At 44.2% G+C, this 15,797-nt stretch overlaps 1 protein-coding gene across 4 annotated transcripts in view; it reads left to right on the forward strand.

The window, feature by feature from the left end:
- Positions 1-15,797, forward strand: part of LOC135911638 (uncharacterized) — a 44,234-nt gene that overhangs the window by 21,344 nt on the left and 7,093 nt on the right. For all 4 annotated transcript variants that reach the window (XM_065443980.1, XM_065443981.2, XM_065443979.1 and 1 more), the window contains exons 11-13: positions 3,760-3,850; positions 9,260-10,295; positions 11,425-11,828. In XM_065443980.1, coding sequence (XP_065300052.1) covers positions 3,760-3,850; positions 9,260-10,295; positions 11,425-11,828 — 1,531 coding nt within the window. The remainder of the gene's footprint in view (positions 1-3,759; positions 3,851-9,259; positions 10,296-11,424; positions 11,829-15,797) is intronic.

A 15,797-nucleotide genomic window follows, 5' to 3' on the forward strand; every position in this document is an offset into this window, starting at 1 on the left:
GATGTATAATGGCGACCAAAATTTTGCATGCTGTATGGCTCATTCAATTTTTGAGAGATGATCTGCATGCACGTCACAAACATACTGGTTGTGAGCCAGTTGGGGTCATTCAGGTTGCCCATACGCATACTCATGTTCACGAAGCAGTTTCATGGCTCTCAAAATGCTGCATGACTGCTACTATGAGATTTTCATCATCTCTGCACCAAAGTGGGAACTTTTGTCACTGGATCCTGATGAAGCAGTGCTGGTTATGTCTAAAAGCATAGGCCGTATGGCGGTAATAAAAATTCATCACCAGCTAACAAGTTGGTGGGCGGCAAGCTGTAGTGGCATTTTTGTTGTCAGTATGTTCATATCAGTAGACCTCTTCAGCAGTCGGGTATGAGATCGTGCGCATTAGCTAAACTGGCTACCGTAGAAGTGCTGATATTGTGCCTAATATAAACATGTGCGTAGGCAAAAACTTCGAACTGGATTCGCGTAACACAGCCTAAATTGACAGCATTGTGCAGTCACTTGTGCATACCTGCACTTTGTGACGACATGCGACGCACTTTGAGCTGTGCAATGGATGAACGCAAAATGTCCCAGGACTTCGATCTTCATGCTATTTCAAGGCCGCTATTTTGTAGCGATGCCTTATGCCTTATTCTATGCTATTCTTATCATCCACCACACACGGCCGCCTGATCCCGTTGATAATGTGAGCAGACCATCGCTTTGACCACTGGCCAAGCGCGAAAAGCCTGAAAAAGTATAGCATTGGAAAAGGCATTGCTACAAAATACCGGCCCAAGTGGATATTATTTCAATGAAGCACAACACAGAGCAAAATTAACTAAGTAAATTTTCATTGCTGCTGGTATCGTAAAAGGCAGTGACAATTATTTTACCGCTTAAGTTCATTTTTCCCAGCTAGCCAATTATTTGGAAGTTATTTGTGGTCCGTTCCAAAAAAAATCAGTTCAGAAAAGCACTTCAAAAAATTTTATTGCTGCCTAGATTTTGATGAAACTTGCTGAGTTTATCTATGTCACTGTGCTAACTTAAGATATACATTCAGTTTTTTGTGTTACTACCTTCAAGATGAGCTATTTAAACTATATAGGGTGTAATATAAAGAGTCACACACAAACAAAAAATGATGTGGAATGACCAGAATTTGCAGTGCTACAAGAATGAATGCTCTATGTAGACTGACTTAAGCCAAAGTTATAGCATGTCTTCTTTTTAATAATATTGTTACGTACTAAATTGTTACTTTTTGAAAATTTCTGTAATAATATTTGCTCATATTATAGGTCTACTGCACTCATTGTCTACCTTTCTGCCAGAAAATTATTATTGTGATAGGAATAGTAGAACCAGAGAGATCATCACTCCAAGAATGCTAAACCATCAGAAATGCTCTTTTGAGAAAAGAAGAAAAATCATTTCACGACATGTCCATAGTAATTATAGCAAAGGCTAAATCAGTCAAGTATTATACAGGAATCCAATCAAGTAAAAATAAATGCTCAATACCATCCTGGGTCAAAGGAACCCAAAAAGATATTTGAGCCAATTTTTGGCTCCAAAGAGCACTGTCTCCCCTTAATGCTGTGCTTGCTCTTGGCACAGTTATGCATCAAGAAGTTTAAATAATTAAAAATAAATGTTCAGTACCTAGATCTAAAATTTATTCCAAACTGTCTAGAATATGGCATTTTCTTTCACTTGCAATATAGTATTTCATTGAAATCAGTCTAGCAGTTGTCAAATGAAAGTGTTTCACAGTTCCACATGCATCCGAACAGGGAAGGCCCAAGCTGGGACTCTCTTACGACTGCTTATACATACATTCATGGAATAGTTTTCTTGTATACACACTCCTTCATACCTCTAATGAAGACATGAAGGAAAGCCATAGCTCTGAAGGTAACATTACCTGTTTATAAGCTAATGGTCAGCCTTGCTGCAATAGCCCTATCCAAGTCAATAAGTGACAGGCACAGAAATTGAGGTAGCCGTGCATGTACAATGCCATCTGTAGCTTTTCATGATTAATGTATAGTGTTAGGAGAGTAAAAGACCTACAGCAGACTTCTGTTAATTCGACTCTGGATAATTCTATTTTTCGGGTAATTCAATACCAACAGAATGCCCCGGCCGTCACTCATGCATTTCTATGGACCTAAACTTTCTTTATTTCGAGCCTAAAATTGGTCTTCATCTTATAATTTGATCTTTGCCAGTCAGCATGCGTGCACATGACCCCTATGGTGACCCCAATAGCGAACCCTTTAGTGGCAGTGTCAGTCTCAGCAGAGCTGGGGGATAGTGAATGCATTGAACGCACGTTATCACCATCGAAAATGCCCGTTTTCAATCCACCTTAGGAAAGTTTTCAAGCAATGACCATAGCTCGCAATGTCTGATTACGAAATTTACCCGATTCTAGCCCGCACATTTTCTTTCCTTTTTTTTTTTCCATGAAAAATCGGGCTGAGTGCACAAAACACAAAATATGCAATAGAGAGCTTTAGAATAGGGGTTCCAAAAGTTTGGTGCCTCAAAAAGCTTTGCAAGTGTTAGTGTTGGGGCATGCAGGAGTGAAGAGTTTTAGAATAGAGCTTTGTATTTGCAGATAGTAGCATCTTGCGCTTGCAGTGTCATTACGGCTTCAAAGAAAACGTGTATTATAAATGATTAGATAAAATATACCATTTTATGATAAGAAGAGCAATATTGACATTTGTCTTTTTGCATTTAATTACAATTTAGAGGTTATTATATGAGCAGCAAGCAATTAACTGCGCTTAGTTTTGAGTAGCCAACTTAACGTGCTTTCGCCAGCCAAGTTAAGCCGTGTTAGGCCTATGAGCCATGAAATCGACATCCGAATTCGGTATCAGCGGCGTCTAATGAATCAATCCTCATAGCACACGCTAGTTGAGAGAAAGCAATGACCGCAGTCACTTCTCCTAGCTTGAGAACTTCACGCATTACCGCGAATCGAGCCCAGTTTGGTACTAGGTTAGAGTCGTCTCTTCATTGGGTGCCACCATGTTTGTAGACGCCAAGCTTTTGGGGCTCCCGTTAAATCAGTGAAGTAGCGTGCTCGACGCAAAACCCAAACGCAGTTTGCGTCTCGTGCATGCGCAGCGGCTTCGACGCTACATCTTTGGGGCCCCCCAAAATTCTAAACCTCCCCAATACCTAAACCGCCTACACAACATTTGTATGTTTTGCCGCATAACACGTATGTACTGCAGCGAAGCTGGATTTAAAAATAACGTGTGGCAAAGCTGACTTTTGGAAACTTATTGCCATTGTGCAACGATTTTCCTTGCTAAAGAATCCGGTGTATGTTAGATTTCTGCCCTGTTTAGACGCTTTAATGTAATTTCTACGTTAGTTTACTACTTTGGACCCATAAAAGCTGAATGCGCTTTTGATTCTGGAGTGTGTTAGAATCGGGCAAATACTTCCAAATGAATTAGTTGTGCATATTGGCATTTTTGCTGCATCCTATTTAATTCGACCTGTCGGATAATTCTATCAATTTTATTTGGTCCCGTCAGAGTCAAATTAACGCAAGTCGACTGTATTGAGGTTCAGTGTATAGCTTGTATTTTTTGGATTAGGGAGACCAGTTTTTGAAAGATTGTACATCACCGAGCTGAAGATGTGCAAACCTTAGTTTTGCTTATTTCTCTGACCTGACACACACACACCAGTGCCTTGTCATTCTACAGCTTATATTGCATTTTTCAGGACTCGACCATGCCGGACTCTCTAATCAAGGACATACTGCACAAGACAGAGAATGACCCCGTCTTTGAAGCAGCTCTGGCACAGATATGTGGTACGCCTATGTGTTTATTGTTTTGCAATCCACTAACAAGAAACTCTTGAAGGACTACTGACATGACCATTCTGTCCTGCTTTTTCTGTTTAGGTAGCTGTCGACTCCATAATTACGATATGAAGCTTCATTTTCTTGAGAGCACCGAAAATAACTGATAATTCCACCTCTCATAGGACCTACAGCATAGTCAAGGGGTGTACGGTATAGACCATGGTATAGGTTAGTCAAAGGGTATAGACCACATATAACGTAGGTCGCCGAAGTCATGAATTTCCGCACTATAAGTGGTACTGCACTATAACCACAACAACATTTTTCAGTGGTTGAAGCATGTGCAAAACACGTAGCCCAAACAGTCACGTGTCCAGGAAATGAAGCTTAGGACCGGGATGGGCCCTTGCTTTCGTTGTTGAGGTTGTTAATCCATTTTCTAGTTCCACGCAGCTGCTGTGACGCATTTCTGCACCAAACCACAGCTTGGCCGCCAAATCCCAACGAGATGGTTCTTGTTAGGTCTAGTCGACGGAGACGTTGGGCAGCATGTCGCCACAAGAAGCTCGCCCTGGAGGTATGTGTGTACCCATAGACAAATACTCGTAGATCTGGCGCAAGATCATGTGCATTGGCTGCACTGATGGCAGCGCCCATGAAGTGGGGAGCAGCTGGCAGCTACCACGAATGCATATAGCAAAATACTGTATGTGCACACACTGGTAGGAACATCCAAAAGCTCGCATGTGGACAATGTTCCAAATTGATATTAATGAATTCACAGAACACAGTTAAACTGACTTCAAAGAGTTAAAGTCACATGCGTGATACCTAAACTTGGCAATGGCGTGCATTGTGACGGGCAAACACGAAACGCATTCACGGCTTTGACCAATTTTTCTCCTGGTGCTCGAGTTGGGAAAAACAACAAATTCATGTTACCATCAAAATTCATTTTCTCAGCTTGCCCAATAATTCAGACATTTTTGCGACCCTGTCAGTGTCCGAAAAGGTCAGTTGCCGACTGTATTTACTTTCTGCGCACAAGCTGGTGAGCCAAAAAGCAACAATGCGCACATGTTCGATGCAGACAAGCAGCCAGAGCAAAAGGCTTCTCTGTCACCTAGGCAACCTCCGCACGCTGAGCCAGCATGGTGCTGCCTTTTTTTTTTAGACCCCCACCATTCCTTGTATGTTCGCTCGCTCTGTGTCTCCTCCTCTTTCCCCGCGTCGCCCTCATCACTCTCCCCTCGGCCAGCACATCTCGTTGAGAAGTGTGCTCGTTTCCTCACTTGTCTGCAGGATTTGACGCAACCGCATCTGACTGGTATTTCATTGCGCGACTACACTATAAGCAGTATGTGTATACATTGAGTTTTATGGCAACATAAACGGGAGTAGCAATAGACTGCATTATATCTTGTCCTGCACTATAGGCGGTTACATTAAAAGTGGTCGAGCTGTATTCACAATGTTTGCCAAGTACGTCATGGTTCCAGTTGTGGGAGAGGAGACTGTTCACATCACCGAAAGCAGAGGTGGAGGTCACAAGGGTATCACGAACAACTCGAGTGCACCAGTCAGCCCGGTGCAGTGCTTGAAGACCATACGGCGAACATGTTGCCAAAAGCTGCCCAATTGGCCCTTGCAATTGCACTTTTCTCTTGGAAACCCAGGGAAACCCAGTTTCTGTCGAGTGCTCAATGGACTCGGGTTTCAGTAGAACAGTATAGCCTTTGCGTACGCATCAGTGGTGTTCAGTACTCCACATCAGGTTTTGTTCACGGAAATAGCCTCCTTTTTGCATCCAAAGCTGTGCTGCGCTTGGAGCAGGTATTGGACTGGCCACAATGAAAGGTAATATAGTTAATTATATGGTGCACTCTCGAAGTGAGGCTCCATAGTATAATTATGTTGACAGCTGTCGATTGTTATTCAATTTCCATGTCATGTTAACAGTGCCTCAGCACTACAAACTAATACAGTAGAACCTCATTCATACATTCCAGTTACGTACGCTTTCCTGGAGCCAACGTTCGAGATCGAGAACACAAAATATGACCTAATAAAAAGCTATGCTCATTTTTTGCCGGTTAATGCATCGGTATGATACATTCACCTGCCACTAGGTCCTATGTAAACAAGAAAACATTCGAGGCGCACGCGATCGAGAACAGGATATAGCTTCCCGCCGCGGCAGCTTCACTGCAATACTCGCCCGTCCATCTCACCTGGAAACGGTGGCGCGCATTCAGTTTCTCATTTTGGTTCCAGCAAATCTCCGTGGCCATCACACGTGGCATTCACAGATATCACCGCCAATCATATTGCGATAAGCATCTTCGCCTATTTTTTTCACAGTGCATGGTGCCGTCAGAAGTGTAGCACACGCTTTTAATAGGCGATAACCAAACACGCTGCCGTTCCCTGCTGCAGAGTGCATTCGTATACGTTTTCCGGCTGCTAGATCCCATGTGAAGAAAAGGCACAAAGCGCACATGATTGAGAACGGTATATAGCCACCTGTCTCTCATGAAAACGACTGCATGCAGTTTCTTATTCCGGTACCAGCATATCGCTGCACGGGCCATCGCAAGCCGCAATTCTCAGCTGTTGGCGCCAAACCTATTGCGATAAGCATCTTCACATACTTGTTTTACAGCACGTGGTACGTAGTGCCATCGATAGCGTACTGCGTGCTTTTAGTAGGGGATCCAAATGCGCCACCGCACGCTATGCGATGTGGCATCACGGTTCGCTTCGCCAGCATCAGTGTCGCCCACCAGCTCGATTTCGTTTTGGTTTCCCATTGCCCTCTTAAAACACCACGCAATAGGAAAACAACAAAGCACGTCTCGAGTCCCTGAAACACCACCAGCTCCACGCGCGTCGGCATCTCGGGCCCCAATGATCCACACGACGCTTCGCATTACGTAGATGTCTACAATAGTTGAGTCTGCCAAATTTATGTAGTACTTACCTCGGATCATACGTTTTCCCAGTCATAATGTTTTTTCTTGCATTTTTTTCCCCCCATAACTTATGAACGAAGTTCTGCTGTATTCAGAAGTCTGAGGATTCTTAGATTTCTATATACCCTTCACGGCAGCCAAAACAGTAGGCTAGCAGATGATAAGATGCAGAAAGCGGACGCCGCGACTCACAGGTGTGGACAATCTGAGACAGCACTCGATAAAAAAATGTGGGAGAGAATTTTTTTAATATATTGCAGAGGCAACAATACATCGGGTTTCGCGAGCCTATGCCCCACCAGGGCAAGTGTCACCTACCAACATCTTTCTTTCGCCTTTCTTTCTGCGGCACACCTCATTCTTTCATGCTTCTTTCTGCGGCCTTACTAGCTATAGTGTGGAGAAATGTACTTCTCTGCTTGCAGGGATGCCACACAGTTGCACTTTGCACTTTTTAGATGGTGTCATTTACACGCACTTGCGCTTTGGAATAGTTCAGATGTCTACCTCGAGTGAGACAGTTCTGGTGTTCATGGCAAGGAATGTGAAAAACAAACAAGAAACATTCCGCTTTAGAGGCGACATGGAGCTTCATTTTTGTCAATAGTTTTCTCAGCATCGGCATCTGCTTTGCACGCATCACTCTTATTACACGGTGCTTCACTTGTCTGTGGCAGCGGAATCTATGGAAAATGGAAAAAGTGCCAGCCAAGAGCCAACAGTGACGTTTTCAGTGGCGTTAGCTCAAACGGTAACAACTTGTGAACTGATGGGTTGATGGACGGAATGGTTAAATTTGGAGCTTTCACTATAACGACCTTTCAGAATAAAGAATGATTTTCGAAAGTCCCACATGATTTTTTATATCAAGATTTGATTGTACATTCGTTGGGAATCAGCAGAGACAGTACCACCACACCAATGTCTAACTCAAGGTGGTGGCTTTCTTACAGATGTTTTAAACCTTTTAAACCACATTCAGCTTCCTTTCGCAACACTTTATTTCCAGAGCTCGGCTTGTTAAAATATTGTTCTGCTATCCGTCTGGGCAAATTATATACACAACTTGGCTCTGACAAATTCAGAACCTAAAAGCACCTTTCTTTCAAAACTGTGGGTGACCTCTGTGTTAACGAAGGAGGTTGGTGTTGACATTGACGTGCAGCGCTCACGTTTTCTACAGCATGTAGTCACTGCAGCTTGCTTTGTGCATGCACCTGCAGCGCAAGGCTAGCATAATATAGTGATAGTACCATTCATGTGTGAAACCCTCAGCATCTCATCGACTGCCCCATTGCCACAGCTGTAGCAGACGATCCATATCCTCAGGCGGAAGTGGGCCATTGGTTTGAAGAAACATCTAGATTTATTACATTTGTGTGGTTATCTGTAAGGGCACGCAAATTACTATGCATACATATGCTGTTGAAGATAAGCTTAATGCAGGGGCATGTTTCTAGCACTCCTGATGATGCAGTGTGGGTAGCCAATTAAATAGCTCGCCCGACTGACGTCACGCACGCCTGCTACCTAGCAGGGGATGGGGCGGCTGAAAACTCGGGAGCAGCGCCGCTGTAATTGGTAGCAATACACATTTTTTAAAACCTTATAATAGATTATATGCTTTACATGGAATGCTTAAATGTGTCACTTAATGATCAGAAGAACCTGCCGTAACGACTCAGTACGTTTCTACAAAATTGTTCCAGGTTCCCTTCAACTTCTTGACTATGGTCTTCACTGGGTGTATAGTGCACAGGGGTGAATTTCAGCAAAACATACAAACAATTTATTAGTTAGTGTGTTAGATATAGATAGTAGGTTAGTGTATCTCGGGAGTCACTGGCATTATCAGCAGTGTTTTCAGTAATGCACAATGCACCACTGCATTGCGGATGTTTGGTTCCGATTGTGAGTTGCATGCTTTGACCTTCATGCATTGAGTATATCCCTGTGAGCTATATTCTCAAAATCCAACACAGCAACCAGTGCCAGTCCCCATGTATGCAACTATTCTGCCTTCAAGCTGGGAGCTTTGAACAGCGTCATGCATAAACCCACACCTGCAGGTAGTCTTCAGAGCAAAGAAATTTATTGTTTTGAACTTCTGAAAGCATGGTACATAACTGGCCATTTCACTTATTACAATAGTTTCAATAGCTTTGTGTTTCTTGATGGAAACATGTAAGGAGTGTGGACATTGAATTTCATTTGCAGCCACTTGTTTTGAATCACAGTGCAAAGCCTCCCGTCATACGGTTAGAGAAGATTTATGTATTTATTTAACAGTCTGGCCGTGGTTTCTTAATTTGCTGAAGATATCTCTGTCCACAGCAATTTGACATCAAAAACATAGGCACAAAAATGTGGCATTCCAGATAAACGAAATGAGAGCATTAAGCAAATGCTTTCCTGTGTTCACTCTTTAACTCTCTCTTTTCAGACAAGCTTGACACAACAAACGAGGTTCACGGAGTCCTGGTCACACCCTCCAAGAGCTGTTCAAAGTCACGTCAGCGAAGAGGAAACTGCAGTCCCAGGACACCATGCCACTCACATCGACCTCAGTCACAGCCCACAACACCACAACTAATGAGCTTGTTTACCTCACCGCACAAGTCGCCACTCAAGCACCTGCACAGGTCACCACACAGGTCACCACACAGGTCACCACACAGGTCGCCACAGAAATCATCGCAGAAGTCGCCACAGAAGTTGCCACACGTTTCACCTCATGTGTCGCCACACGTGTCCACAGAGGTGTCCCCACAGGTGTCACCACAGGTGTCACCACAGGTGTCCCCTCAGGTGTCCCCACACGTATCACCACAAGCATCACCACAAGTGTCACCACACTCATCACCACACGCGTCACCACATGTGTTGTCACACAGGTCAACCCTGGCAACCCCACCAAGACGATCCCCAAGACTTAATGCTCAGAACAAGCGACGACAACAGTCTCCTCCCTCCGCAGCCACAACAGGCTCGATGGAAAGCACAGGAAATGTAGGAAGCACTCAGAACAAGGTGCCACTGGCCATTCCTGCGAAGCCTAAGACAACCCCACAGATGGCCAAGGTGGCACCAGTCAACAAGTGTACTAACAAAGCTCCAGCCATGAGACGTCCAGCAGAACTGCCTTCTAAGCTGCCCTTGCCACCCTTGCCAACTTCCAAATCTCCTTTCAAGGTACCCCACGATGTGACAACCTACCGGGTGCCAGTGAGCTTGCCACTGAATTCATTTATGAAGGAGTCCTCAGCATTGCTGCCTAAAGTTGTGCTGTCGCCGCTTAAGCCCACTGTAAAATTAGTTTCAACGGCCACTGAAAATGGACAGACGGTGTCTTGCATCTCCATTCCCGACCCACCGGCGTCATCTGACAGTCCCAGGTCCAAGCAGTGCATGACGCTGGCGGATGTCATTGATTCGGTGCTCTCACCAGAGCGTCGACAGGCCCTCTGCCAAACTGAGAGGTCAGTTTGAAACTGATTTGTGGTATATGCCTTGCATCCACTAATGAAATGCTTTTACAAGTTGTGAACTGCAGTGACAATAAAAGCCACAATTTGTTTCGTGTTGAAGCTGCAGACCTTGTGTCCAGAATGTTATTGAAATCATTTTGTTAATGACTTGTATATTACTAGGAATAACTTGGTACGTCATTAGTGGCAAGCAAGTAATGAGGGTCTTTTTGACTTGTTGGATCTTGCCTTACGCACATGTCTTAGTAGGTAGGCTTTTGCTATAGACATGACCTTCTTGGAAAGTGTTTCGTTTGCCTATTTGTGCTTGATTTCTTAGTTAAAATAACCATATCAAGTCAAAACCCACTTCCTTCACTATTTCAGTTTCCCGCACATAACATGTCTAAGTCTGGCTTTGTACAGTGAAAGTCATTTCTCTGCATTCAGTACTTTTGGCATGGAGTGGCCATTGACCTCAATCACCATGTTTTGTGAGGCTCCTTCCAAGCTGGTACCTAGCGCATAAACTTAAACTTGGAGTCATGCTGTATCGTTTGTATCCTCTTTATTCAAAGCAGCTTCATTTGAAATGATTTCAGATGGATTGGGCACAGGCAACTGAAAGTTTGGAAGAAAGTTTGCTCATAGGCCAACTGCCATGCTAGATGGCATAGACAGCCAAGTTGCAGACAGTATAGACACAACAGACTCCATGCACAAGGTTTTGCATTTGAATACAAGTGTTTGCACCATTAGAAGCATGAAAACCTAGTTGTTTGTGATACTGTAACTCGAAAAATAAAGTAACATTACAGTTCATCAGAAGTGATGCAGAACTTGAAACATTGAGAAACAAGGCACTGCATGTGAATGACCTCTAAGATTGGGTGGTGCCCTTGGTGCCCTAAAAATTTCAGAGGCCATTTTTTGGTATTGGCATCATATCGGCTAATCACCTGGGGCCCCGAGTTGCCTGCTTAGGTGCTATTTAAAGGCCATTATGTAAGAAAATTAGACAATTGCCTGCCTGCGCAGCTTTGCCAGTATTGCTTCAATAGTATGTGCTACTCATGTTTAGCCAAGGTGAACTTTCATTGCCGTTGGCCTTTAAGCTGTAATTTTTTTACTCTCTCCTCAGCGTTGCACCGCCACCACCGCCGCCTGCAGCTTCCAGCAACGCCCAGAGCTCAGTAGTCATTATGCCGGAGTGCGCCCAGGTCATGCTGTGCACCAACAATGGTGTCGCCTCTGACCTGCAGGCGCTTGCACCATCTTCAGTGCTGACCAGTGGGGCAGTGTCAACCATTTCAAACATCATCTACCCAAACATGATGGTCAGCGGAATGTCATCGCTCGGCTCTTTCAACATTGTGGTGCCAACCACGGTCCCGATTTCTTCCAACTGCCAGTTCATAACCACACATGGCGGCATGACAACAGTTGTGGCACAGAACAGCAGGCCTGTAGCGAAGAAACGACTGCCCTTGCTGCAGCCTAGGGAGCCCCTGCCTTCACAGCCTTCTCCACCAGCTGCTTTCAAACGTGAGAATCATTTCAAAGCCTCTTTTTTTTTAAATTCTTGTTATGTTGTAGTTCGTATTCCAGTTATTTGTACTGTAGAGTCAGGGTGCTTGTTTGAACTGTTGAAAGCAGTTCACATAACATGGACTGTTAGGAGCACTGCTGAAACACACTTGTTTATTTGCTTTGTTTCAATCTCTTTCAACATGTTGCTTTTGTGCGACGGTGTCCTCACATGTTTCATTGAAGGATCACCATAACCTAGGATAGTGCAAAATGGACAGAACAAAGAATACAAGATGGGCGCTTGAAAGAGAAAGTCAATACATATTGGCAGGTGTCTTTGTACCAAGGAGCAGAGCACATTGTCATGTTCATCTGTGGAAGAGAAACCAAAATGAGAAAAATTGGTGGTGCATTCGTAAGTACTGTGTTAAATGAATACAATATGGCATGGATACTTTGACAATCCAGAGATTAAAAGTAATATACAGTAGAACCTCGTGCAGTAGAACCTCAGCTGCTGCAGTTGGCATCTACAGCCCTCGATCGTGCGCTACTCAAGCCTTTTGTTGCTTACATAAGATTTAGTAGCCACAAATGTATCCTATGATCACAGTTTTGCAGTGTACTGAAAGTCGGCACTGAAAAATTGTATTTTCCAGGAACGCATCAACTGGTAAAGAAATGCGCAACTTTATCAGGTCATTTTCTTGTGTTTCGATTGCGAGCATTGGCACCTGGAAATTCTACCCAACAGGATCGTATTAACAAGGTTCTACTGTATTACAATCATAATACAAACCATAGCCATGAGCTTGAAATACAATGTTTTAGCATAGAACAGCATAATGCACAAGCTGCTACAGCGAATTGTCAGTGTGAAATGTAGTAATGGATTGCATATAATTCTGCTACATATCGAATGTTCCAACGAAACTGCATAGTGCCGCCTTGATGGGCCAGATGTGTGGTACCAGAATATCAGCAGTTTGCTTCATCATTATCAGCCTATTTATGTCCGTTGTAGGATGAAAGCTTCTCCCAGCGATCTCAACTTGCTACATCTTGCGCCAGCTGACGCTGTCTTATGCCTGCAAATTTCCTAATTTCATCACATGACCTACTTTCTCTGTCGTCCCCAGTTACACTTTCGTTCTCTTGGCACCCATTCTGCAACTTTAATAGACCGCCGCCCATACGCCCTATTCATTACATTGCATGCCCAGCTCCATTATCTTTTTCTCTTAATGTTAACTACAATATTGGCTACCTCCATTTTCTCGCTAATCCACACCCCTGTATTCCTGTCTCTCACAGGGCCCCTCACCAGGTCCCTTAGCTAATTTTAGTTATATGCTGGAAGTTATGTGCCCTCTAGGGAGCACGCTGCCACAAAAATTTTTCAGATCAGCTCATAAATAGCCAACATAGAAATATTTCAGTGTCGCGAACCCATGATTTCAGGAGGCAAGCTTCACTGCAAACATAGACGCTCTCTCCACTTGCCCCATCTAGCCTCCGCAAGTGAAATTCCTTCCGTGCGTTCTTACATACCGGACCTCTAGGATCACGATGGCAGGGCCCGTGACGTATGCGTCACGAGCCCTACCTTTGTTCTTTTTTTTTTCCTTGCTTTTTTTGCCGCGCAGCACTTTCATTGATGGCATCGCGTGCGAGCTGTTGTAGTTGTCTCGTTTCATGCAGCACACGATTTTGCACGTTGTGCACAAGGACCTCGACTAGTGGTATAAGTCTGTGCTACACAAATACTGACCCAAGTAAATCACAAAGCATGACCCCGCACTGGAACACGATAGAAATTAACAGTTTCGGTGTCTATGCGTGCGACTGCACGACGTGGTAACAAGCAGACAAAACGGAAGAACACCTCACTTGCTATGGTGAGAAGTAAAACAAGAACATGCAGACATTCAGTTTGTGTGTTTTATTATTTCTCTAAGCTTTAATTCGCCTATTCTAGCAACATATTACACAAATAACAGATGTTGGATTGAATAATTCTCGAAGTCACGCGTCACCACGAGCGATGCCACAGCGCGAACACGTGTGCGTAGGTGCACTAGCACGTGTACGTCATCCTCTGGCTTGGAGCACAGCGGCTAAGAGAAGGAGGGAAAACGACGTTCGGTTTGAAATTTCAGATCTTTCCACGGCCGGTAGCGACATAATACTTTGCAGACACCTTCATCATCGCACATTGTATGCTCTGCACTTGTCAGCTCAATATGGCCAGACCTGGTGAGGGGCCCTTTAAAATCATGCCCAACAGTTTTCATATGAGGCTACTTTTCTGTTGTGTGCTGGGTGTTTAAAGTGTTCTTTGCAACAAGACACCTCCTTCCTGTTTTGCTCCAACTCTTCTGCAGGCAAGCACAGTGTCATGCATACAGACATGCATAGGCATGTCTGTGACTTGCGTGTGTGTGATATGCATGACTATGATATGCATGTCTGCATGTCTGTGACGCATGTCAATGTGATTTGAGAAGCTGGCTTGCCAACATAACTCACTTGTCTAGGGGTTGAGCCTGCCACATACTCAAGGTGTCCCTGAAACGGTTCAGACAAATTTTGTAGATGCGTAGGGCACAGCTACAGCAAAACATTCGGGCCACAATTTAAGTGAAGCATCTCATATTAAGAGAGCTACTGACGATTACAAGTTACCCTTCTCCCTAGCAATGCTTTTTCTCCTCAACTTGTTCGCCTTGTGATTGGGGCTAAGCTTGGCCTTCACTGGTTCTGCGTTATGATGTGACATCGTGGCATACAATTTCGGTTGTCTTGGAGCCAGCGCGTGACCTCTCCACTAGCCGCCTGGCCATTGATGCCCAACAACAGTTATCCAAGCAGCGTGCATTGCAAACGTTCTGTCGCAGTGCCAAGTGTGTCCAGTCTTCTGGTAATTACAGGCGAGGCGGGCATTTTGGCAGATGGGCGGAGGCGTAAACTAAAGCCCCTCTATACTACTACCGCTGTGATGAAGGAGCTTTAGCGTAGGCGTACATGAGTGGCCCGATCAGCCCGCACGTTCCAGCCAACCTAGTGGCACAGAGCTTAACCAGCCAGACACAGAGGTAATATTGCTGTAACCAAGTGTAAAACATTTTGAACATTTAAAGAGACAACCTGTTCATGATTACGCTTCTACTGAAAATTTACAGCAACAGCAAGGTAGAATGATCTTTGTAGCACAAGAACTGGAAAATGAAAGAAAACAGAGAGGTCAAAGATCATGAAAGCAAACACCAACTCGCCCAAGAGGAAATTATTCTGCAGCAAAGTACTAGAATACACTTGGTTACTTCTATGTTAGATCTGTATTTGTCTTATTTAGCTCTGTGCCTCCAGGTGGCTGCACCATGCAGGCCATTCACATTTGTGCCTCCACTCATCCAATAGAATGCACAATCCTGTTGTGCTTGTGTTTACCCAAATAGTGAAGTGATGGCGGCAAACACATAGTTGCTGGTGTCAATCGGATACTGTCAGCTCGATGTGCTGTAGCCACTCCGCTCACATGTTGCCTTGCATAGGAACACAATGTTGCAGCTTGACATGTCGCCAATCGCTAGATTTGCTACCCACAACTTAACAAGAGCGATCCATGGTGCTCGCAAAAAGAAAGCTCAAGACCTACACTGACTGTGCTGTTCATCTCAATATGGAGAACATTGTAACACAAGCAGACGACTCTTGCTGGGTGCTGGAAGTGCTTGAGTGCAGTGATAAATTGTAGTTGTCTGTTCTCTTCCTGTTACATATTTTTTTATGGAAACAAATGAAACAACATTGCAGCTATTACAAACCACATTCATTCACCATAAGGTTGGAAAAATTGTCATTGATGCGACCTGGGTAGCCAATCGGATAGCTCCCCCAACTAACATCAATTGGGCTACCTACGTCAGTTGGGAGGATGCGGCTGAAAATTTAGGGAAGTGGCACCGCTGGGATCAGTAGGGA

This window comes from Dermacentor albipictus, chromosome 5 (assembly GCF_038994185.2).
Source record: "Dermacentor albipictus isolate Rhodes 1998 colony chromosome 5, USDA_Dalb.pri_finalv2, whole genome shotgun sequence".
NCBI lineage: Eukaryota > Metazoa > Arthropoda > Arachnida > Ixodida > Ixodidae > Dermacentor > Dermacentor albipictus.